Source organism: Syngnathus scovelli, chromosome 17, assembly GCF_024217435.2.
Source record: "Syngnathus scovelli strain Florida chromosome 17, RoL_Ssco_1.2, whole genome shotgun sequence".
Taxonomy (NCBI): domain Eukaryota; kingdom Metazoa; phylum Chordata; class Actinopteri; order Syngnathiformes; family Syngnathidae; genus Syngnathus; species Syngnathus scovelli.
This window is the reverse complement of record NC_090863.1, coordinates 7417403-7441703: the sequence shown is the minus strand read 5'-3', so window position 1 is coordinate 7441703 and position 24301 is coordinate 7417403. Positions and strand designations below refer to the sequence as shown.

General features: G+C 49.1%; 2 protein-coding genes and 1 pseudogene across 4 annotated transcripts; 2 read left to right on the top strand and 1 right to left on the bottom strand.

Moving 5' to 3' along the window:
• The first annotated feature begins 95 nt into the window (after positions 1–95).
• On the top strand, positions 96–7196 carry LOC125984936 (KN motif and ankyrin repeat domain-containing protein 3). 2 transcript variants are annotated; one of them, XM_049747282.1, is made up of 9 exons: positions 96–1264; positions 3938–3970; positions 4061–5317; positions 5386–5530; positions 5599–5683; positions 5757–5976; positions 6044–6186; positions 6303–6503; positions 6566–7196. In XM_049747282.1, exons 2-9 carry the CDS (start codon positions 3955–3957, stop codon positions 6653–6655), a joined length of 2157 nt encoding a protein of 718 aa, XP_049603239.1. In that variant the 5' UTR covers positions 96–1264; positions 3938–3954; the 3' UTR covers positions 6656–7196. The 2 variants fall into 2 exon arrangements, with proteins under 2 accessions (XP_049603239.1, XP_068504794.1); XM_068648693.1 differs by lacking the exon at positions 6566–7196 and having other exon boundaries at positions 6307–6469.
• On the bottom strand, positions 7067–20214 carry LOC125984928 (low-density lipoprotein receptor-related protein 8-like; annotated as a pseudogene).
• Positions 16340–23212, top strand: tmem125b (transmembrane protein 125b). 2 transcript variants are annotated; one of them, XM_049747328.2, is made up of 2 exons: positions 16340–16540; positions 21043–23212. In XM_049747328.2, exon 2 carries the CDS (start codon positions 21984–21986, stop codon positions 22671–22673), a length of 690 nt encoding a protein of 229 aa, XP_049603285.1. In that variant the 5' UTR covers positions 16340–16540; positions 21043–21983; the 3' UTR covers positions 22674–23212. The 2 variants fall into 2 exon arrangements, with proteins under 2 accessions (XP_049603285.1, XP_049603284.1); XM_049747327.2 differs by having other exon boundaries at positions 16340–18411.
• Positions 23213–24301: the final 1089 nt, after the last annotated feature.

Genomic DNA, 24301 nt, shown 5'->3' with positions numbered 1-24301 from the left:
GTGAACCCTAGAAATTCTAAAATCAAAGCCATCGAATTTCCTCGAACTACGCTTTTCCGCCCCGAAGGAGTCTAATCGTAGGAAAATGAATATCCGACAGCAGGCTTGGACTAGTTAATAATCATTTTCCATAAACACTCTTGGTGAATCTAAAAACAGTCTCATCTAACCAACATACCACTTAAATGTGATGCAACACCAAATATTTCTTTCAAAATTGATTTTTGCATGACAACCAAGTTTTCTCCAGCATGTGTACAGTCTGTGAAAGCGATAAAGTTTTTTTCGTTTTTTCTTCCCCTTCCAGCACTCCCTCCCTCCCTCCACTGTGAACCACAATCCCTCATGGAGTCACTTGTCTGCCTGTGTCATGGAAAAGGAGTATTTCTTTTTTTGCTGGCTGATACTTGGTGATTCCTTTTCCATCTTTGGTCGGGCTCGAAGCCTCTTAAAAAGCTTATATTCCAAATAGTTCGACTCAGGTGTATTCGCGACCACGGAATGTTTACACAGTAAATAAAAGGTGTTTGTTTTCCTAACCCACTTTCTGGGCAGCTGCATATATTTTCATTCAGATTGGGATGACGCTAAAGAGTTGAAGAGAAATTGTACGTAGAATTGCAGAGGTAAAAATGATTCTGCTCCATCGTGGAACCAAGCTGTAACATATCAAAGTGTGGAAAAAGTGAAGCACTGCAAACACGCATACGGCATTGGGGGCCAAAAGGCTATTTTTACTCCGATTACAATGGGGTGTGTGCGCTTATGAAGAGCAGATGAGATTCTTTGTTGCTGGCATGATGGTGGTGAAAGGTTGAAAGAGGATCCGTGAAGAATGAACGGTATGGCACCGCGCCCCGCGCTTTCCCTTCTGTTGACTCGCCGTAGATCCCGAAGCAACGGTATGGCACTGACGCTCGTGTTACCGACTCACCCCCACCCACCACCATCCTGGAGAAAATGCCCCATCTCGTCACATAAGGCCAGCCATGGCTCCGGACGAACAGCTGGCTTTGTGGGCAAAGTGCTTCTCCACTGTGAGAATGTTCCTAGTGGGAAGGCACGTTAAGCACACCCCTCCCTGCCTGCTCTCCATTCTCTTTTTACACAGAAGCAAAGGCAGCTTCTGTTATGGCGGGCGGAGGCCGCATGCACATTGGCAGCCCGGAACACACACGCACGACACACTCTCAGGGTGCCTCAGCACTGAGGCAAACTGGGCTCTGCCGCTTCTATCGGCAAGGAGGAAAAGGGACATCTTGAGGTAAGATTTCATTCATTTTTTTTTTTTTCGGGTCTGTGCAGCGGAGCATCTAAATTTAGGCCGGCCGAGACAGTATGTTGCCTACTTTGACATTGTAAGGGATTGTCACACCGTAACACTAAATAACAATATATGTCTTTGTAATCACACACACACACGCACACACACACACAACGCTGCCACGGTCTGACCTTCCACCGCAGCTGTTTGAAGGAAGCTATGAACTTTGTCTGCACACAGATGCCACCACACTGTTGTATATATACTGTTGGATACCACGGCTCCGTAATTCCGACATTTGATAATCAATAGCGTGAAAAAAGTTGGACTTTTGAAGGAGCAAATCCAGTTAAACTGCTGCCTTTAGTGTCTGAATCTCTTCCAGTTATACGCTGGAAAAAATGCTGAATGTACAGCCAAAACGTTGTGGAAAGGGAGGATTTTCTAGGAAGGCTCGTAAAAGCAAGAAGACAAACCTTATTACAGATGACCAGTGGGAAGGGAAACAAGGTGGAGACAAGTCACCATTTAAAACGTGAATTGATTGTGTAGAAATGATTGTTCATTTGGACTGTGTCTGTCAAGATGTCATTTGTCGGCTTGGTCGTGTCATGTATGGATGTTGTGATGGAGAAAAGCAGAGGATGCACCCGTCCGATGCATTCTTCTAAATTAGAATATGGTGGATTCCCACTAACTAGCTCTGGTTTGGAAAAGCCCAAGGGGATTCAATTTACTCTTGATAGTTTACTTTGGCTGAATAAAGCCAGTCGTCATGTTTTGCTGGGGCCTCTTTGGGGCAAAGGGACTATTTTATGCTCGTTCCTGATTTTCTTTTTTTTTTTTTTTGTGGTTGCGGTGGACGTGGACCAACAACTTCGAGTGCAGACGATTTCAACTTGTGCCGTGGAAATGTGAAAATTGTTGGGCCATGATGACTCTGGGGAAATGCAGTATTGTTTCTTTAGTGGTCATGCTGGTGAGGCAGAAAATGTGCAACTATATTTAAATGAAAGAATCAGAGAGGCGTGTTTGTTTACTTGATTCGAGAGCAGGAAATAGAGAGCCGTTCAAAATAGACGCCCCTTTGCTCGTCTGGGATCTTTGTGAATCATAATTCATTGATGTTAAATGAATGAGTAACGCTCACTTGCAGACAAGAAATCACGTGTGAGCATTTTAGCGTCAATCGTTAATTGCATTTCTGATCTGGAGCAGAGACGGGGAATCGGTGTTGCTACACCATTGTTATTGTTTAACCAGGTCTCAACCAAACATATACAGTGCAGATTCCTTTCAATCATCAGATCATTTACCAAGAAAGATTTGTTAGCTAAAGATCTAACATTCAAAAGAGCTCATTTCAGTTGTTGTGTTTCAATAAGAGGGACTGGTTTTGGCTGGACATTAAGACATGTAAGGTTACTGAGATGAGTACCAGATGGTCTACGATGTGTTTGACCATACCACCCACCGGCTGTTTAATATTACCGGTATGTTTAAAGAGGTGGCATGGGGTCTGTCTCATCTTTGTCTTATACCTGAGCATCCGTTGTTGCTGCTGTTTAGTGGTCCATCAGTTTGACTGGCAGTTTTAACCAGTTTTGTGATTGAGGGGGAGGTGGGCAGGGGGATCGTTGGGTCCTCGATAGGCACAGAGACATCTTCGAGTGCCTTGCATCTCCGGCTGACAGCTGGTGCTGACGTTTTTGGCCTGGCTCCATTGCGATGCCGATAAACGGTTCTCGTCGGAGCCTCTGCAGCTAATCCATGGTTGCGGACAACATCAGAGAACATCCTGGGAGTTTCCACCACTAGTTCAGTAGTGTTAGAACATATCCAGGGAAGTGTGTCGGTCAGATCTGTAACGGGAGGATTGGAATTTAGTTCAACTGGCGAACCTAGGACGTGGATTCGGACGCCGTCGCAACCGACGAACCGAGTGAGCTAACTTGCAAGAGCCAGGCGAGCCAGCTTTTGTAATCCGCGGGCGAGACATCCTAAACTCGTCAGTTCGTTTAATGACGAAATATTTACTCGACAGGATCCAATTTGAACTATTTCAAGACAAAACAAAGCCACAATGCGTCAAAGACCTCAACCAAAGGTATGCTGGGGTCATCATGATGGATTTGAGTGAAAGTCTAGGAGATGTTGGAAAAACAAACAAACCGTCCATTTAGGAAAAGAGGGACGGGCAAACTGGAAGCAACGAGTCGCACCGACGCCTGTCAGTCCGTCCGTCCGCAGATCTGTTTTTGTGCTGCCCGTTGCTGCAAGACTTAAAACCTGGTCTCTCGTGCTGGACAGCAGGGTAGTAATCAAGTGAAGATCAGACGTGCCACAGGAGAATAACATGGAAGAAATGAATCAGTGCGGGGGGAAAAGCAGCAAAAGCGCAACTGGCGACGTGAGGAACCCACAAGGAAGGCAATTAAGTGCAATTACTTGGCTTTTGTGCACCATGCTAAAAGAGCGTCATGAGTAATCCTCTGGTCGTCTCACCGAAAATTCCGCGGCTCAACCTCGAGGACCATCAGCGCCAAAATACTTTTGTTTTTCTCCCGCAATCGGCCAATACAGTCATTATGTCATTATTTATACATAGACAAGCGCGTAAGGATTTCCGTTGCTTGTAAAAGGCTCAGGCATTTTTGACTTTTCTTTCCACAGACACCTCTGACAAAACCATGGAAAGACATCACGGTAAGATATAGGGCAAAAAAATAGTAACCATTTTGAATCTGCTAAATAATCCATCGGTTGTGATTATTGTTAACAATTGATTGTTTCCAGGGAATACGCAAGCAAGCAAAGCTTCCGAAAGTGGCAAACTTCCATACTCGGTGGAAACGCCGTACGGTTTCCGTCTGGACTTGGACTTCCTCAAGTATGTCGATGACATTGAGAAAGGGAGAACCATTAAAAGAATTGCTATCCAGCGCCACAGTAAAGGCTCTCGGGCAAGCACTCTTCCTCGCCACTCTAGTCCTTCCGGCTACGGTTACCGACCGAGCCTCTGGGGATCCACCGGAGCGCTGGCTCCCAGGTCTCGGCTCTCCGACGACCACCGTCGCGGCTCCGCTGCCCGGTCACACGACTACAGGTCGCCTCTTTGGCCACGAGGCCGAGCGGGCCGATCGGATCTCGAGGCTGAGATCCGTGAATTTGATGAGCAACCCTTGGGCGAGCACATCCGACCGCATCTCCTCCGGGCCTCCAGTCTGCCCCTGACGGTGCTTCTGAGACAAGGATTGGAGGCGACAGAGGGGCCCCAAAGGGGCCATCTTGAAGACAGAAACAAATCTTGTGAAGACATCTTTGACTCTCAGGAGAGCCTTCACACCCAGGATGGCTTCATTCTGTCAAGGCGCCTACGAGATGCCTTGGAACATGTCGAGAAGCTGGAGAGGGAGGTACGAGTCATTCCAGAGCTCAGAGCGCAGATCTGTCAGCTGCAGGAGGAGAAAGAAACGTTGCGCTCGCAGATTCGCCCGGGGTCTTTCGACGGGAGCCGTCAGAACGACAAAAGCGGTGCACCGTACGAACGGCGGAGTCGTCACGATGGAACGCGTGAGTGGAAGATGAGCACAGATCTGGATGAGCTGCTGACAGTGACGTCGCTCCAAGCTAAGGTGGCCGTGCTGGAACAGAAACTGCACGAGAGCGAGTTGGAGCTTCGGAGGGTCGCGGGGCGGCGGCGGCAGACGGAGAGCAAAAGTCCAAACGGACAAATCGCAAATCCCGGGGTGCACGCCGTGAGGGTGCCGGTCGACCAGGAGGAGCAAATCACGGCCCGATCCATAAACGGACACCTCGGGGACGATGTGGAATCCCCAATGGAGGTTTCCGCCGCCACCCCAGACACGTCTGGGGTCCTTCGGCACATTACGAAGATCAAGCGACTCCTGGATCAGCATTGGGAGTGTTGCAGTGCAGCAGAGGAAGCCAAAAGCCCAGAGGTTCTCTCGCTGCAGCAGGAGATGAGGGGACTCGTCCACATCTTGAGCTTACACTCCACTCAGCCTGGACACGACAATGGACAAAGTGGAGGTAACCTTATTATCATTGTGTTGTATTTTTTTCTTTGCCAACATAACAAACATTGGCTGCAACCCAAGTGGAAGCAGAGCGGGAAAAGACGGGAACGGGGGAAGCGATATGGTCCGCAACCGGATCTGGATGGCCAGATGGAGAGGCGGCGGCATCTGCCAAGATGAAGCCTCAGCCCCCGGGAAAACAGATGGAGGACGACACCGGAGGCAGGTGAGAGGCTCACGAGGCACAAAGTGATTCTTCTTTTCTCTCCCTCATTGCCCTCCTTGTGTCTTAAGTGAGAAGGTGAATGTGGACTTTATGTCAGCGTGTCGCTTCCTCAACCAGCACATGGACAACATTGAGAATCCAACCAATGAGACGGTGCGTACACTCGGAATTCTTCGACGCTCACATTTTGCTCTGTCAAATTCATTTATCTCTCTGTTCATTGCAGAGGAGGGCCCTTGTGGTGCTTTTCCAGGACTGGTTCAGCACAGCAGCAGAGGAGAATTCAGTGTCCAGTAAAGTGGCTTTGTATTTGAGGGAGGTCCAAAAGGCCACACCGTCACTTTTGGCCTTCCTCATCAACCTGGCAGAAGATAACGGCAACACGGTCCTCCATTACAGTGTTTCCCACTGCAATTACAGCATCGCCGCTCTGCTACTGGACACAGGTACGTTTCCTTGACATCGATAGAGTGTGGGGGGGAAAAAAAAAAAAAACTCCTCCCTGCCATCCAGGAGTAAGCGACGTTAACTTCCAGAACAAAGCGGGTTACACAGCAGCGATGCTGGCCTCACTCACAGCACCGGACAAGCCCGGCGATATGGAGGTGGTCCGCAGGCTGATGGAGATAGGCAACGTCAATACCCGCTCCGGCCAGGTAAATTGTCCGTCCAATTGCAATGAGGCAGGATCAGATCAGCAACCCGAGAGAGGCTCTTCACATCGAGGGTAAATGTTCAACTGAGAGAGCAAAAGTCCCTCCCTACCTCCCAGACAGGCCAGACGGCTTTGCACTTAGCTGTGCGTCACGGCCGAGCGGTGATGGTTGACCTGCTGCTGAGTTGCGGCGCAGACGCAAACGTCCAGGACGCTCAGGGAACCACGGCGCTCATGGTTGCTTCTGAGAGGGGCTACACGCACGTGGCACGACTGCTGCTGGAGAGGTCCCGCTGCGATCTGACCTTGACCGATCAGGTAAAGGAAAAAAAAAATTTTGCTCACATTTGAAATGTGATTTTTATTTTTTATTTTTTTAGAACGGGCGGACTGCTCTGGCCATCGCCGTGCTCGGCTCCCACAGTGACACGGCGGCGCTTCTGCAAGCCAAGACTCCAGCTCTTTCGTGATGTCTGTTTGATTGACAGACCGAGGCACGACCTTTCAAATTGACCTGCTTGCATAAGAAAGTTGCCAGCGAGCATTTGGTCAACTATAGCTTCTTAAAGGTGGTGTTTTTTTTTTTTTTTTTTTTGCTCTCATTCTCGTTGTTGCTGATCAATATTTGTTTTTTTAAATGCTGAGTCATTTTTAATTAAGCTCTTCTGAAAGTAAATGTTGCATCTGCGAAGGTATTCACAGCAACGTGACGTATTCAGCGCTTCGCATCAATGCGGCGGTAAAGCTGTCACATTTTCAAGTGAGCTCATTCGTCAGCTTTATTGCTGCATGGATAAATCTGACCAGCAGATGACGCATTATTTCCAGCTCAGATAGCAATGCAGTTTGCACTGAAGAAAAAAAAAAAAAAAAAAAGAGAATTTTTCTGGTCAGATTTTATGTACAGACATTTTATATATATATATGTATATACAGACATATTCGAAAGTGATACAGAAAATCAACAAGTGGAACCTTTTGGTTTGAATAAAGTTTGTCTTTGCAAATGTCCAGCGGTTTCGTGAAAACATGACTTTGAAGAAAAAAAAAAGAAAAAAAGGCACAGACAGATTTACGGCAATTTACGGCAATACTGACACTGTGATGTTAAAAACCAAAAAGCACGCACAATAAGAAACAACAATGACAACTTTGGCGAATAATTTGCGGTGCTCTCTTTGTACAAATAAATTATTATACGTGTCAACACTTTGTCTAAAATCTTATGTACATCTTCTCTTTTTGTTGTACATTATCAAAACCTTATGAAAACATATTTACATAAAGGCTCCCACTCGGACACGTTGTGCACACCTGGACAAACGTTCATGCCGCACGGAAGGCATTCAGAGAGGGCTTGTGCAACACACGCTGGAATGAGCATGAGCGTCAGCATGAGCATGAGCACTCACATGCATGACAAACACAACCGGAATGCCTCGTGTCAAAATACGAGAGAAAATAAAATATTACGGTATTGGTTTGTGGCACCTGCTGATATATTGCTCCTCCCAAACTTTCCCACATTTAAACATCACAGTGAAAAAACTGAACCGTCTGTTTTGTTGTTCCTGCCCCTGATCCTCCTCGGGCACAGCTAAGATCCTTCCACTTGTTGAAGGTCAAATCAAAACTCTCGGTTCATCGGTGCGCCGTGGCACTCGGAAAGAACATCTCACCCTCGGGACAAAAACACCCAGCGATGACACGCGACACACACCATCAATGCAAAACATGATCCGAGAAAAATAGTTGCAGCTCCGGCGAGGCGTTTGAATCTGGCCTAAAATGGGCGGTGGGCGTCACGTGACGATATGTACCTCCTCGGTTACCTCCCCAAAGCCCCTCCTCCCCTCCCGACTCACGCCGTGGAGAGCATAGGCTGCTCCGTATACCAATGAGTCCCCGGATCCGCCACGCTGCCCCCGAGCGGCAAGGTGATGAACTGCGGGCAGGCGCCCCCTCCGGCGCTCACCACCCCCATGCCGACCACCCCCTGCGGGTACGGACGCTGGTGGTGCCCCAGGGCCTCGCTGCGACCGATGTGGATCTCGTCCTCTTCGCCCTCGGCCGTGGTCTTGCGGTAGACGGGATTGTCGAAGTTCATGCTCTTGGTGGAGTTGCGCCGCCAGTTCCGCCACACCATGTAGACGCCGGCGCAGACCAAGCCCAAGACCACTGTGCCAACAATAGGAACTGTGTGTGTTTAAGGGGAGGGGAGGGGGTGTTAATGAGGCAGAACTCCATGGCGTGAAATGACACACACACACAGGCGCAGGGGAACATGAACGCCAGCCACTGAGCGCGTCGGACAAGAGGAGCTTTGGGCCAAGCGTCTCCTCTGGTCATTATGCATGGACTATTTTGAAGACTTACCGATGGGGATGACTAGTCCTAAAACAGCCACGGTCAGGTTCTCCCCGAGGAGGAAATGCTCACCCCCAGCTGGAGGAAGACAGAAGGAGGAAGGCGTGAGTAACAATGAAGGAGAACAGTGATCAAACAAACTCGCCCACTTCCCAGCCGTATTCTACAAAGAGCCAATAAAAAACAAAAAGAGAAAAAGCAGATATTATTTCTGCTGACATTGTATCGGTTCGCTAGCAGTACTCGAGGCTGCTGTATCGAAAACCTTGTATCGGGATACCCATCTTAGAAATAATTCGCCAAAGGCATGAAAGGAGTTCCTGGCTTGCTTACAGCGTTGTGACACGCTACTGCCACCTGCAGGTGTGGTGGACTCAACGCTGACGGTGGCAGTGGAGTGCGACCCGAGCGCCTCGGACACCACCGCCTTGAGCGTGCCGAGGGGGGTGTGCGCTTCCAGGGCGGGAAGGGGCGAGGTGCTCAAACGCGGGCGGGCGTCTGCCTGCGAGACTCTCTCCGAAGGTGGCCGATAATCTTCAGTCGCAAGTGCGTGCACGGGCGGCATGTCGTTTCTCGGCGCTGCGAGAAAAAAAGAAAGTGGAACTCAGGGCCAGGTGCTTCAGATGCCATATTTAACCCAAAATGTAAACGTAACATAAGCGAGAGAGCATGCCAATATGGCTTATTGCTCACCTGGCACACAAGCCCTCATATCGGGGCCGAGGTCCTGTCCGTCGGGGCAGGCGCAGGTGTATTTAGGAGAGTGCTCGGTAATCTGTGGCGCCTTGAGACATAAATACTCACAGCCTCCGTTGGCCACGCTGCCCAGATTGCAGCTGTCTGGACCTGCACAATGTCGGGATGCCGAGGGTTAGGCTTCATACAGCCATTTTGCGTCCTATTGATTTTCCTATAATTGCCGTGCTACTGAGAATCGGATTAGGAATCCCACGCGTAGCCTGAATATCCATTTTGTTTCTTCAATTTCCAACTCTCTTTTGTGCTCGATACCACTGGAGGTGTTTTACAACCAACGGGGCCGAATAGATCTGATTCCATCGTTTGGATGTTCAAGATTGGCTGCTTAGTCTCTTGACGACACCTTGGCAAAGTTCATCTCGTTCTTTATTTACGTGTGCGGCTTAACTCCATCCCCACGCGGAGACCACGTCAATGCGAGTCAGCTCACAGCCAATCTCGCTGTCACATCGTATCGGGCACGTATTCTGACACGCACGCACCTTGCGGCTGGCGCAGATGGTGGAAGACCACAATGTCGTGCGGATCGTTGAGGTTGTCTGCCAGAGTGTGAACGTCTTGACCCGTCAGCCTGTTGGCCATGAAGACGGACGCCTTGTCTCGGTCCGTCCAGTAGATTCGGTCCTGAAGGAGAATATTCAAAGGTGCAATTTTTTTATTTTTTTTTTGCAGCCACGCCTCGGTGACCTATGAGAGGAGGCCAACCTCAAAGACGGCCAGAGCGTAAGGGTGGCCCAGTCTCTCGGCAGACGTCATATGCGTTCTGCGGTGTGCTCCCTTCAGGTCCACGCTGGCGATGTGGTGCAGCTTGGCGTCCACCCAGTAGAGACGGCGGTTCGCCACATCTGAGTAAAAAAAAGATCGGACTGTTTGCGCTGGCACGCTGACCGAGAATAGATTACGTTTGAGGATGGAAGATTAGCTGGATCGGATGATCACAAGTTACGCTTCAATCTTAGCTTTGTACTCACCGAGAGTGATGCCATTGGGCCACTCAATGTTGTCAGCCACCAGCACCTGGCGGTCCACTCCGTTCATGCCGGCTTTCTCGATCTTGGCTCTCGTGCCCCACTCGGACCAGTACATAAAACTGGATGGAACAAAGGAAGACAAATATGAAGATATTCATTTCTTCTGGTGGGAATGTAGATGATTTATTTGTGTTCCTCCAAAGAATGCTGCGCCTCACTCACCCATGATGAGGATCCAGCGCAATGGCTCTGGGCTCACTCAGATCGGTGCTGATGAGGACGCGTCTCTTGGTTCCGTCCACAGAGGCCACGGAGATGCTTTTGTCACCAGAGTCGGTCCAGTACAAGTTGTGTTGCAACCAGTCCAAGGCAAGCGCGGCCGGGCTTTGCAGCGACGAATCTATCAGTTGGACCTGCTGAGACGGGTCGCCTGCCTCGTGGATGAAGGCGCTGCGGGAGCGGATACTTTACATTCAGTTCCAGTCACAAGGCGGGGGATCCCCGTCGCAAAATAAATGTGACGCTGGCTGGTCATACCTGTAGATTTTGCGATGAAAACGGTCGCACCAGAAGACTCGGTTATTAGCCACGTCCAGGTCGAGCGCGACGGTGTTCTTCTGAGTCGAAAGCACTTGAGCGTAGTCCCGCTTGACCAGGTCGATCCGTCGGATCTCGTGCCGGTTGGTGAAAAGGAGATAAGGGCTTTTTCCTGAACACACAGAGCAGAGTATGGGACTTTGAAAAAATGCTAACCCTCAAATTTGCCGTTTAGCCTCTTATTTGAATGCGTTAAAAATTTAATTGGTACTACAGCGGAGCCAGACAGCCGTTTAGTGGTGTACAAGCAGAATATAAATAAAAAAATAATAAACGCCACGGGAAATAATGGTGTTTGTATGCAGAATCGTGCTTAAGTCATTAGCCATTAGCAACAATTGTCTTCACCCGAGCGTGGCAATTGGGCCTATTTTCATGATGAGGTCGCCACTTTAATTAGTCCCTCCATTAAACAGGATCTTGCGGCGTGTTTACAATGTCTTCTTGTTCTTATTTGGTTTTTCACTCCAGCCAGAAGGAACTCAGATGTCTCACTTGGCCCTGTTTTCTTACAGTCAAACATTTTACTGGAAAGAAATACCTTCATATCTAAAGTTTGTTTCAGCACTTCCTGGTGCGGCTTGTGGGCTTATAAATGAGCCTCATCGATAAAATCCCGGAGCGTAAATCCTATCATGTCACAGCAGTTGCTCTTGTTCCTCCGTGAATGATTTAGCAGCCCTCAGCACTGCACTCACCCTCCGCCTTGCAGGTCTTGGTGACGGGATCCATCTCGTAGCCTTCGTAGCATTCGCACTTAAAGTCCCCCTTGTAGTTGATGCAGATTTGGCTGCAGGCGTCCGGGTTCTGGCATTCGTCAATGTCTGCGGGCGGGCAGGAGAGCAAAGACGTGTCATCAATCAACCGCAAGTGATTGATTGGCCCTCAGGAACAGAGTCATGCAAAGCTAGATTGCCGGATGTTAGTACCTCCACAAGTCTTCTTATCCAGAAGCTGGTAGCCGGCGGGGCACTGACACTCAAAGCCGATGGGTCGGTCCACGCAGACGTGAGAGCAGCCGCCGTTGTTCACGCCGCATTCGTTAAGCCCTGGGGAAACCACATCGGGAAATCGCTTAGAAAAAAGATAAGAACGTGAGAAACTTGAAACCGTGTGGGCTTCGCTCTTGTACTGCCAGCTTTGATTCCATCTTTTTTTTTCTTTTCCCGCATCAGATTCTCTGAGCGAATCAAAGAGACTCATTATCAGTGATGCGCCGCCGTCGTCTTTGAGCGGAGATGGCGAGGTGGAAGTCCTGCTTGGATTCCATCTCATTAAATGGAAGAAGCAAAGATGGCGAGACGGGCGTTCCTTAGTGGCTAAGTATCGTTTGCCAATAAAGTCCATCAAGCGCATTGTGCCCATGCCTGCGCCAGCACTTTTTCACCCAATTTGAAGAGTGAAGGCATGAATTGAATAACAGTAAGTCACGAGGCCGCGCCGTCTCGGCCGTTATTTCTAATGAGCCGGGAAACGACAGAGGTCGGCTCGGATGTTGTCAACGCAGAGCGGCATCTTGCAAATGAATGCTCGAGAGGCCAATGTGCATTTTGAACAAGCTGCTGTGGACAGCACGTCTGTTCCGTGATAGCCAAAGGTTCTGAGATACAGACATCCTCTTACCGCATTCTTTCTTGGGCTCGTCGGATCTGTCCTTGCAGTCCTTGACGGAGTCGCACACTTTGGAAGTGTCGATGCACTCCCCGTTCTTGCACAAGAACTTGAGGGGGCCCTGGCATTTTGTGGCTGCAACGCGCAAGTCAAACAATGCGTGAGAATCTCATCAATCAAAGAGAAGCCGCCACCCCACCCACCGTTGACGCAGCCGGATTCGTCGCTGTGATCGGGGCAGTCGTTGATCTTATTACACTGCTTGGTGCCGTGGATGCAAGATCCGTCGCCGCACTGGAACTCGTCGGGTCGGCACGTCAGCAGAGCTGCGCACGCACGCACATGACATTGTAAGCTTTCAAGATCATCAAAGCGGTCCAAGCGCTAACTGAGATTTCAAAACATCAAGCTCTCGCTTTCAGGGAGAAAAATCCCGTACTGTCAGTGGACACGGCGGTTATCTTGAGGTCATCTCGACACAAGCCGACGTGGCACTCGGCCATTCTTAAAAAACAGAAACTCACGGCAGTCGGACTCGTCCGACTTGTCCTTGCAGTCGGGATCGCCGTCGCATTTCCAGCTCAGCCGCACGCACTCCCCGTCGGCGCATCGGAACTCTTCGCCGGTGCAGTTGGCCCTGCGGTTAGCGAGATGGACGCCGCCGTCGCCGCAGCGCTCGGGCCCCTCGTCGGAACCGTCGGCGCAATCGGGGTCGCCGTCGCAGCTCCACATGAGCGGCACGCACTCGGAATTGTTGCATCGCAAGTGGTTGGGCCCGCAGGTGAGAGGGGAAGCGCACTTGAGCTCGTCGCTGCCGTCGCCACAGTCGTCGTCGCCGTCGCACACGTGCACCGCGGCCAAGCAATTCCGGTTGGCGCACACGAATTGGCCGGCGGGGCACGCTTTGGCGTCTGCTGGGTCAAAGGGAAGACCAGAAGCATAAAAAAATGGCGTCAAAGATAAGACATGATCTTTTTTTTTTTTTTTTTTTTTTTTACGAGCCATCCGACACCTGCAATCTGCAACTGTATGATTTTTGACAATCCTCCTTGACAGATTATTGCAATTTTTCCTCCCAATGTGTATTTTGCTGCCACGTGCCATTTTGCAGGATCTTCAAAGTGTGAGCAGCCCCCAACAGCCTCAATCTCTTTCTCTTGACGTGAAGAGGCATGAGATGAGGGAGAGGAGGATTTTTCACGGTGCCTTCAAAGTAGGCCAAGTTACATCCCAGCAGGGAGGTGTGCGTGTAAGGGGGGGTGGGGGGCTAATGACGGAATCATCTTATTGGCTGGGGCAGGTGGTGGGGGGGCGATGACGGAATCATCCTATTGGCTGCTTAGGCGGTGATATCAAGAACAACCCTGATGACACCATTTTGAAAAAGGATGTCATTTTTTTCCCAATAGAATTCTTTTTTCAAGCACAACAGTGCTTATAAACTTTTGCAAATCTGACAATGCCACAGTGAGAGTCAGAGACGTGCATACATCAATATATATTTTTTTTTAAATACCCAAAACATGATGCAGATGGTTTGGGCATGAAAGACAATGCATTTCATTGAATGTGACAAACGTGAGGCGCTCACCAGATGCACAGTCCTCCTCATCCGCCCCGTTCTCGCAATCCCTCTCGCCGTCACATCTCCACGACAACGAGACGCACTTATTGGATCCCCCGCAGTCGAATTTCTCGGGTGGACAAGTCTGCTTGCCTGTGGGCACGAGACCAAAGGGATAAGACCATTTGTGCAGTCTTTTTGTTTTCTAAAATCAAGCATGAATACAAAAGCAGTTTCGAAAGCAGTACAGCGCCGAGCCGTCTCGCCCGCCTGATAAGGCTTTAATCAAGTGTGAGCTCGCTTCTTCTCAAACGCACAAGGCTATGACAAAGATTGATTTGATTAGATACACTGCACGAGAAGAGAGGTGTCTAACTCTGGATTGGGAATGAATAAGGAATTGAGGGTCTGAATACGAGAGTGGTGCCGTTGTGTTAGGATCCGGACAGGTCAGCAAAAATGAAGTCAGCGTTTGACCTTAATGCCGCCAGGAGACTTTACACGGCCGCAAAAGAGGCAAAGTGCTGACTGACGCCAGAGCCAAACATAACACACACGATGGTGACTTGCTTTTATGCTGCTCCACTTTTGTGCTAATTGCTAGCGCAAAGAGACGGCCGGCACATCTGGCCCACTTCCGCCTTAATTGCACGTGAATTGAATTAAAAAATGATGCACTCTGGCTCTTGCTATGTTTCTCATTCATTTTTCATGCTTTACGCGTAATTCACTCTGAATTTTTTTTTTTTTTTTTGGCAATGGAACACTACTCCAGTGTGTAATTAGGGATCCGCTCAACGAAGCGGAACCATTATGCCGCATCTGGATGTCTTGGTCTTAAAAGCCCGGGCAGTGTGCACGTGAAAGGGAACAAGACGGAAGATGAGAATTGACGAAGAGGCAGCATGAGCCTTCAGAGCATCCCATTGTCGTGAGCTCGAGAGGCTTTTCATTTGAGAGCAAATCATTGCTGCCTGACATTTGGTGACAGACATTTCACTTTGTGAGGACAAATTCAACTTTAGTGAGTCATTTATTTGGGGGATGAATAAGTTTGGAGCAAGAACCAATAGAAACTATCAGCTATGGATGCATGTTATGGAGCTGTTTTTGAAGCTTCTCCACCAAATGAACGGAAAGGGCACGACTGGCCATTTGAGCATCATCGGCGTCACTTCAAATGCCGCTTGCACATGTTGGGAAGAAAATGCATACTGTAAGTGATTTACATATAAATGGCTTTTTTTTCTTGTCAGTCCGCATCTCTGCACCCTTATGGTGCAGTCGGGCGATCGGAATCACTTCTTTGTTTATCTTTCATTTGATTGTAAAAACAAAGAGCGTATGAGGTGGCTCCACTTGGTTCTGCTTCCTGCATTATTCATCCAAAAAAGCAAAGGGTGACATCCGTGTGGCAAAATTCCACATGACAGCCAAAAACTTACATTGTTGATATTTTCAATTGAAATGACGCCGTCAATCCCAAAGTAATTGAGTCAAGGCGGCTCTTACTTACTGCAAGTCTCCTGGGCTTCGTCTGAGCCGTCTGGACATTCGGCTTCGCCATCGCAGCGCCATCGCGCCGGCACGCACTGGCCGTTCAGGCAGGCAAATTGGGCAGCGGCGCACGTTTTGCGGGCTGCAGACAGGAGGAGGAAAGAACAGGGTCAGTTTTTCCCAGTGGTCATATTCCACCTGCAGCACCTACGTACAGTAGAAGACGCTCGCTTGGGGTTATTTCCACGCTGACATTTCCATAGTTCACACTGACAATTTATTAACTTTACGCCCAGGTCATGAAGCGTTCCTAAAATAGGAGGCGTCCGATTGGATATCAAGTATGGCGTGACGTCAGCGAGCCCTCTCACGCACGCACCGAGCGCACCTCTATGAACATTTTGGAGTGGAAATGCTCTGTTCTGGAAAGGGATTGAGTTGGCAAAAAGAGCAAAGGGTACAGATGACGGCCAAATCTAGCAATCGCTAAATGAGATTTTAATCCTGTGGCGAGGGTCACGCAACTGTCACACTCCTCCAAAATGCCACGCTGATGGCAAATGAGCAGCAAGTTCCCCATGGATGAAAGTAATCCCGCTCAGCAGATGGGGAGGCTGGTGCTGTCCTTCCTTCCTTCCTTCCTTCCTTCCTTCCTTCCTTCCTTCCTTCCTTCCTTCCTTCCTTCCTTCCTTCCTTCCTTCCTTCCTTCCTTCCTTCTGTGGGGCCCATGGTGGTTTTTGGGACATTTGAATAGACATTTATACTCACCCACCATGTTAATTATTTTTTTTATGAATTACTTTGTGAATATGTTTCTGAACACAATATATGCAAATACATAGTACTGTATTGTATCAGTGGCTAGTATCTGGGGATTTGAATCAGGCACCTGGGACAACTACGGGGGTCCTCTGTACCCGGAAATTAGTAGACTGCGCGGGAGTTTCGCCAGGTCTGACTGTAACTGCCGCAGTTATGCTGTGTTTCAGGTGAGTAACGCTGTTGAAATGATGTTGAAACTCGCAATACTGCTGGTAGTCGGAGCTAATTATTGTTTGACATAATCTAAATATGATACATACGATTATTGTTGTACAATGTATAATTTTGGACAATGTGTGTGTTATGTTTGTAACGGGTCCGCTGTATCCGGAAGTTAGTAGACAGCGGGAGTTTCGCCGGGTCTGACTGTAACTGCCGCTATTGTGCTGTGTTTCGGTAAATTTAGTATATTCGCGTCTATGCGTGCGACACTTCCTTCCTTCCTTCCTTCCTTCCTTCCTTCCTTCCTTCCTTCCTTCCTTCCTTCCTTGCGCCACACAAACATGGTCAAAAGCAACCTGGGCGCCGTTTTCACTTTGCTGGCTTAGCCTTGTGCCAGAGTGGATCATAAAAGCTATTTTCCCTGGGGAATTACGAGATGAGCCTTTTTCCCTATTCTTTCTTTCTTTCTTTCTTTCTTTCTTTCTTTCTTTCTTTCTTTCTTTCTTTCTTTCTTTCTCTCTTTCTCGCCTGCAACAATACGGAGCTGGATAGAATTTAGGAGCTTCGCCGGCCTTCAAATTGCCTCCAAATGAAGATGATACATTTTGCTCTGCGGATAATGAAAATTTGCATAACTGTAATCCTGCCCCAGGTCGAATATCTGGCTCGAGTCAATCCACCCGCGGCAACACGGCGACATAATTAGGACGCGCTCTTGTCTTGGAGCAAAACCCAAAGACGCCGCACATGCACGCGCAAGACGGCTTGGAGGCCTTATGTGCTTGATGTGGAGTGTGAAAGCAAGTAGCAAGCAAAAGCTTGCAGATTGAACTGCAGCTCCAAGCAGACATTTCTTGACGTCACGTTACAGTCGGCCTCGTTTCATCCAAAGTCAATGCTTTTTGTTTTTGGACTTTGTTCGGCCGAGCAATATTTCAGCCAGGTTGGTGAAATGAGTGATGGCATTTCATCTGCTTTGACCGGATCATTTCTCTTTTTCACAACTTGAATTTGTTGCTGGCGGCCTGAATTCCTTTCAATCAAGTTAGCAGGCTGCCACATTCATGTCAAATTCTTGACAACGTGATCCAAAGCTTTGGCAGATTTTTTTTCCGGGGCTGCTGTGTGCCAAATTCCGCTCTGCTAGCTGCGATAATATTTTGCAATCTTCATAGTTTCGTAAGCCAACTTAGTAACGCGTGTTGTCATTGACGTTTCCTTTTCTTCTTGATCACACAGCCCAAAACAGTTCCTCCCTGCCTCCATCCTGACCCGCAAGAAGCTCTTTCTTTTTATATAGCCTTGTTTTTTTTTCTCCCTTCTCTTTTATTCTTGAGGCGTCAGCATTTTCTGCCGACCAATCCAAATGCTCTCATTGGGTTCCGCTTGTCCATATACATCAAGTGTTTGAACGCGTGGGCATGAATTGCAATTGTCCCGCGGCTCCAGCGCTTGCCACCTTCTCCGGGCTGGGCTTAGCTTTGATCCTGATGGACCTCCTGAAAATGGGAGCGGTCGGGAGCAACTCATCTGCCCCCAAAGGTTTACTAGAACCTCAGATTAGTGCATTTCTTCTGAGTTGGGCAAATCCGCGCTAAACTTCTGAGCATCAGGGCACAGTGAGAGCAAAGGAAGGCCGTCTAAATTTCACGTAAGCTTGAAGATAAAGTGCTTCTTTGATGAGCACGTGTAAGAACATCAGATGTGAAGTTCACAAAGTAACGTAGGGGATTCTGTGCTTTGTAAACTTGGTGCGCCATTTGTGCTCATCTCAGCAATGCAACTGGTGCAGTATGAACCATCATGGATGGATGTGTGCGCGCACTGGAAGGTCACTGGAGAATTTTACAGAACGATGGGGGATGGTGCGATGGGGGTGAGTGAGGAGCAATCACTTTGCGAAGCATTCCTCACTATTTCAAATGTATTATGGTGACAACTGTCCAAATGTTGCTATTCAAAAGGGTTCAAATCATTTTGTGTGCGTTTTTTCTACATTCACACACCTTTGCCCTATTTGGAATACATACGCCGCACACATTCACATTAACGACCAGAACGGATTGACGGCAGAGACGCCTCCGGGTAATCCCCACGCATTTAGCAACTCGCCAAAGCTGCCGTTGAAGTAAACAGCCTCAGCGTCAAAGAAAAACCTCAAAATGTTATCAGTTGTGGTGAGAATGATGAAAACAATCGCCACCGTGACCAGAGCAGGCAGGCAGACGGATTTTGTGGCAAACGACAAATTGTGTTCACGCACGTTTGCATGTGAGGAGCTGCAAATTTTCTCGTGAGCCATAATTAACCCAAACACAAAAGAACAAAGCCGTGACGTGACGTGCTGTGGCGTGCGCTAAACAGAATGCGCAGCTTGGCACTACTTCACTACTTCTTCAGAAATATAGGCCACTGGCTCGTCGTCACACACTCATTCTGTTCACCACGCAGACAATAACGCTTGCTCGATTAACGTGTAGGCCAAAATACAGATGGCAGAAGTGGGGAGTCATATTTTTTAGCACAAACACAATTCAACATAAAATTGCAAACAGAAAAAAACAAATAACCCTGACCTAGAAATGTAAATGATGTTTGTAATGCTTCCAAACACGCACACATGTTGTGTTGTTTGTCGTCTACACTTGTGGTAACTGATTGGCGACAGTTTGGACTCAGTGTAAAAGAGAGTACCGACGAAAATTACCTTTGAATTTAAATAATGACATTCAATTCCTTGAAAGAAAACAACTTGTATTTTATGACCCTAAAGCAAAGCATAGACTTCTATGCTCCGCCCACTTTTGGCTCAGCAAAGTAAAAACAAACACACTGCCCCTTAGTGGTCGGAGGTAAAACAAAACATTCATAACATAAGGAAAGATTGGGAATGTCATCTTTTGTTCCATTTTAACAAGTCATGTGACTACTTACGACAATTCTCTTCGTCGCTGTTGTCCGAGCAATCGTCGTCGTCGTCACACCTCCACAAAGTGGGGATGCACCTTTTGTTGTTACACTGAAACTGCCCATCCTCGCACTCCTTCGTCACTATGGGGGGGAGGCACATACACACACACACACACGCACACACACAAGAGGGGGAATCAGCTTCCAGATGGATGAACAACAAACGAATGTCTGCTGCTCCAACTGTCATTTGCAAATGAATGCCTAATTAATATGCATTATGCATTCGCTGAAGCGGGCGAGCGAGCGACCGCGGGATGCATTTTGTCATGAATTGATTTTTGTACGTCCAGGAGTTCAGAGTAAACAAATTAGGATTATGATATATTAAATGGGCCATAACAAAGATTCATTATAGGCAGCCAACGGACGCATGACAGACGCAAGGCGCGCTAGCATCCTCGTGTGCTCAGCTTCATTCAGCATCCACGCGCACGCACGCACACACGCACGCGCACCGCCACTTCACATCTTGCCATCCTTTCACAGCCCACGCACACTGACCTTCTGAGGTAAGAAGCCTGGGCACCGCTATGTAAAAAAGTAACAATGTCCTCACGTCCGTCCACATTTCCAGAGGAGGCGATGCGACTCATTCAGGAGTCCACGAGACAAAGCCCGTCCAAAAAAAAAAAAAAAATAGCTCCGCTCGTAACGAGGATGTCTCTCCGCCGTTGTAAACCCCCCACCCCCCACAATCACCATCCGCTCCAACCCCTCCCTCACATCATCACCTCTACGCTCATTGGCTGTCCGCAGCATGACGACGGCGCAAGGGGTGGCGACCAGGGATAGAATCAAATAAATATTATGAAATTAAATACATTTTGGGGTCATGTTGAAATGTACCCCTCAACTACTCACTGGTCACAAAACTTTAAACCTGCTCAGTTTAAATTCCCCAAAAAGACCTGGCAGAAAGGAAATCGTATTCGAGAGGTGGAAAAATGACTCACATTTTACTGATACTTGAGTAAGAAATATTAATACTGATTTAACTCCTGCAGCAGTAAAATACATGATGTTGGAGGAGCATAGGTGATGTGATGATGTCTGCTCCAACCCCGTCAATTCCTATTGGTTGAACGCCATGCAACCATGACAACCCCCCGCTCCTCCGCCACTGCATGGTTCAAGGCTGTGCAACTATGACAACCCCCCCCCCCCTTGCCCTACGCCACGGTTCGTGACCCTCTCCTTGATGCCTTAACTTTATTGGCTGTAAGTGCAGGCAGGCATGTTGCGCTTGACATGGGGATTAGTTGCCTGCCATTGAGCGTTTCTCCATTCCATTCAGCCATTCTGCTGCGTTGCGGCCTACATTTGAAAGACTAAAAGCCACTTGAGCTTGTAAGTAATTCCATGTGCACCCACTTCATTGTGCAAGAAAGAGCAATGGGGCTGCAGTTTCGCTGAGCAAAAAGCAACACGAGATTTGGGTTTTCCTTTCCTTTGTATCACCTTCACATCATTTCACAAGCGCACGACGGGGATAGAAAATGGTTACACCTTCTGATCCGTCCTTATCTGCTCACAGCGGTTTGCTGTGCTGAGAAATTGAATTGGGCCAGCTCAGCAGGCGGGCCTCGGACGGAGAACCCGAGGAGCAAATGTGGCTTCCTGCTTGGTGCTGCTCTGCTTCTCTCTGCTGGTTGCAAGTGCAAACTACAATCGTCCCTCTTTGGCTCCTGGATTGGATTTAGTTGCGTGACGTCAGCACTGTCCTTTTGAGAAGGAGCATTCTGGTGATCCAATCCAAGCCATGTGAGTGTGACTGTGACGCCATCCTTTGGATCACAGAAGCGCTATTATTGTGACCCGCTGACATCATTCAGCCACCTTGGGCAGCCCGGAGTCATCGTCCTGCTCTTGTGTGGAGTCATTGTGCAGCTCATCTTCAAACTTGGAGGGTTTATGAGCTCTTTTCTTCCCTCCACATGGGCTGCCTGGCACCGGGTGGGCGAACGCGTCAAGAGGGCGTCGACTCATCGGCCTCTGACGGCAGGATGACGGAGGCTCCCGCCCGCCTCCGTGTCACCGTGAACTCTTCTTGGCTGGCGTTGCTGAAAGAAGTGAAAATTCATCCGCCGTCTGTCTGGACTTTCGTCTGCCAAGCAGCACCCAGATGATTCCCGAAAGGCCAACGAGGCAAACCTGCTCGGGGATCAACGGGAGAAAAACGAGCATGTCGGCAAATATTGTAGGACGGACGGTGACGCGTGTGTGGCCTTCAACTGTGTGAGTGACTCATCTGTGCCCATGTTAAAGATGTTTCCGTTTTGGATTCCCTCAACAACAATCTTTGTGCAATTGTGCAATCTGCTGGAGTTTGTCCAAGCCTTTGTTGGCTTGCTTTGGTTTTACTGCTGCAAGGACTCGAGATACATCCAACACCTATTTTGAGTTTCAATGGAAGCGAATCGATTCGGATTCAAGAAGGGATGCACAGTTGTTTGACTCTGAACTGACTCTGCGTCCATGGCCGGAACGCAGGCGTTCTGGCAGCCCCGTGGGGCTTTTGGTCAGCCTCCACCGAGCCTCTACAGTGCGGACCTACTCCAAGGGCGCTCCCCGGAAGAGCAGATTGAGCTGCGGTGGTTCCGAGAGCCGCGTCGCTCCCTCCTGTGTTACTGCGCTTCGGTCGCCCTGATATTAATTTTGGGCCTGGGCGGCGTGGGCTTCCTCTGGGCCGCCGGCCCGGACGTGTCCGGCGAGTGGCGTCTCGGGGTGGGTGCAGCGCTGTGCCTCCTCTCCCTGGCGCTTCTGCTCAAGCAGCTTGTCAGCTCCGCCGTCCAGGACATGAACTGCGTCCACAGCCGGCGGCGAATCGACCAGCTGAAGAGTGGCGGACAGGCCGACCCGGCGCTCATCCTGATTGTGGGACTGGCCGTGACACTGTGCGGGACCGTTTTACTGTGCGCAGACGCAATCGGGGGCCGAGGCGACAACGCGGGGGGTGGGATGTTGCTCTCCGGACTGGCGCTGGTGGCCGCAGGACTCGGCACTATTATAGCTCTGGCGGGATACGCTGCACTGGTCTACCTGAAGAGAAGAAGGGAGCGTGCCAGGAGGAGGAGGGCGATGGACGCGAGGGGCCCGGGAGGGACAGTGGTCCGTCCGTCGTGTCTCGGGACGAATCAGGCCTCCAGCAGAACCAGCCTGATATGAGACGTTCCAAGCAAGCAAGCAAGCATCACTCGGTCTGGCTGGCGAGAAGTGAAAACTGCGATATACAAAGTCCTTCTAATGTTGGCTTTTCTTCTTCCCGTCGGCAAATTGTCGCACTCTGTTTTGCTTTTGCAGAAGGAAAACAACGGGACGTTAACAAAGCGCAAAAGCAAACGACGTTATTCATTAACACTTGCTGCCTTGTGGGTACGGCACGGTGAAGAAAGGCTGACGTTGAATTAGTAACCTTTGTCCACTCCCAGAAGGCAAAACGGGAGAGCCGGAAAAGCAAGTGCCCAAAGTAGCGACGCTCAACAGACCAAAGTAGCAACTTTGAAAATAGTGTGTCGACTCGGTAAGTTTTGGCTCATCGCTTTGGATTGTTACTATGTGTGTGGGGTGCGGACAAAAACATTTCCTTCCAGATAACCTTGGTGACATTTAACGTTTTGATAAGTTTCCTCTTTGAACAGTTTGCTGGTTTTGATGTTAAATCGACTCATTTTCCCATTAAACTGACTGAGAGCAATGTATTTGTATTTCAAGTGGCGTCCTTTTAATATCTTCTCACTTTCTTCATTTGGGCGATTGGAAGGAAAGAGTAAAGGCACTCTGAGAAAAGCATCATTTGGTGTGAATAGGCTTCCTCACAGTCTGGAGAAATGTTCCAGTGGCTCTGCAGCAGCGGCAGCATCAGCAGCATCATCATCGTGCTCATGTCCTTTTGTGAAAGCGCCATCAGAAAAGCGCATTGTGCGAGCGTATGGGAAGGCGAGGCTCTTTCTCCGAGACGCCTTCTGATGGAGGATGTCGGCAACGGTAACGCCAGTGACGCTCGAGGTACCTCGTTAAAGTCAGCAGGCCGGTCACACGCATTTTACAAGAAGCGTTCCCGAACTTTGAGCTCTAACGTCCCGTTTACAAGAATCTTGTTTGCGCAATCGTGTATTGTTTTGGAGCAAAAGTTTTTGTCCTATCTCGTCAGATGTGGGCGTCCAGGACGGTGACTCGCCGTCCACGCACGTTTCCTATCTGGCGGTGGCGCTGGCAGCAGCCATTACGCTCTCGCTGGTCATCGTAATGGCGGTCAAGTTCCGCGTCTTGCGTCGCTTCCTGGCCAGCTACCGACACTCGTTGCTGCAGGAGGCCGATGGGGTGAGCCAGTACGGCCCGGACGACGTGTCCTTCCCCAGCAGCGTGTCCGCTCGGGTGGGAGCGGCCGGAGGCGGGCCGCGGGACGACGACGATGACGACGGCTTCATTGAAGATAACTATATCCAAGCCGGTGAGAAAGAACGGGCTGAGAGAGAAGAACGGGACTACGGGATGGAGGACAGCAACGATGATGAAGATGATGATGATGACTTGCAGTTCACCATTGGGTGAGCCTACAGCCATGAACCTCTTTTTGTAGGTATAAAAAGCAGGATTAGCCAGCTTTTACCTTCAATAGCAAAAGCCAAGCTCCAATGCTTGCTGTTTTCCTTCTTTTCATATTTAGTGTCCACCAAAATTGTGCCGCCATGTTTAGGTTGGCAGTGGGATATATATATAGTATATAAAAAAAAAGCAATATAAAACGGAGGAATGCTGATTTATGTTAAGAAATAGTGATTTTTAAATGAACA

Coding starts and splice junctions, on each gene's coding strand:
- LOC125984936 (XM_049747282.1), top strand. Junction 5,684..5,756: donor AGAATCCAACCAATGAGACG/GTGCGTACACTC, acceptor TGTTCATTGCAG/AGGAGGGCCCTTGTGGTGCT. Junction 6,187..6,302: donor TCAATACCCGCTCCGGCCAG/GTAAATTGTCCG, acceptor CCTACCTCCCAG/ACAGGCCAGACGGCTTTGCA.
- tmem125b (XM_049747328.2), top strand. CDS start 21,984: ATGGCCGGAACGCAGGCGTTCTGGCAGCCCCGTGGGGCTTTTGGTCAG.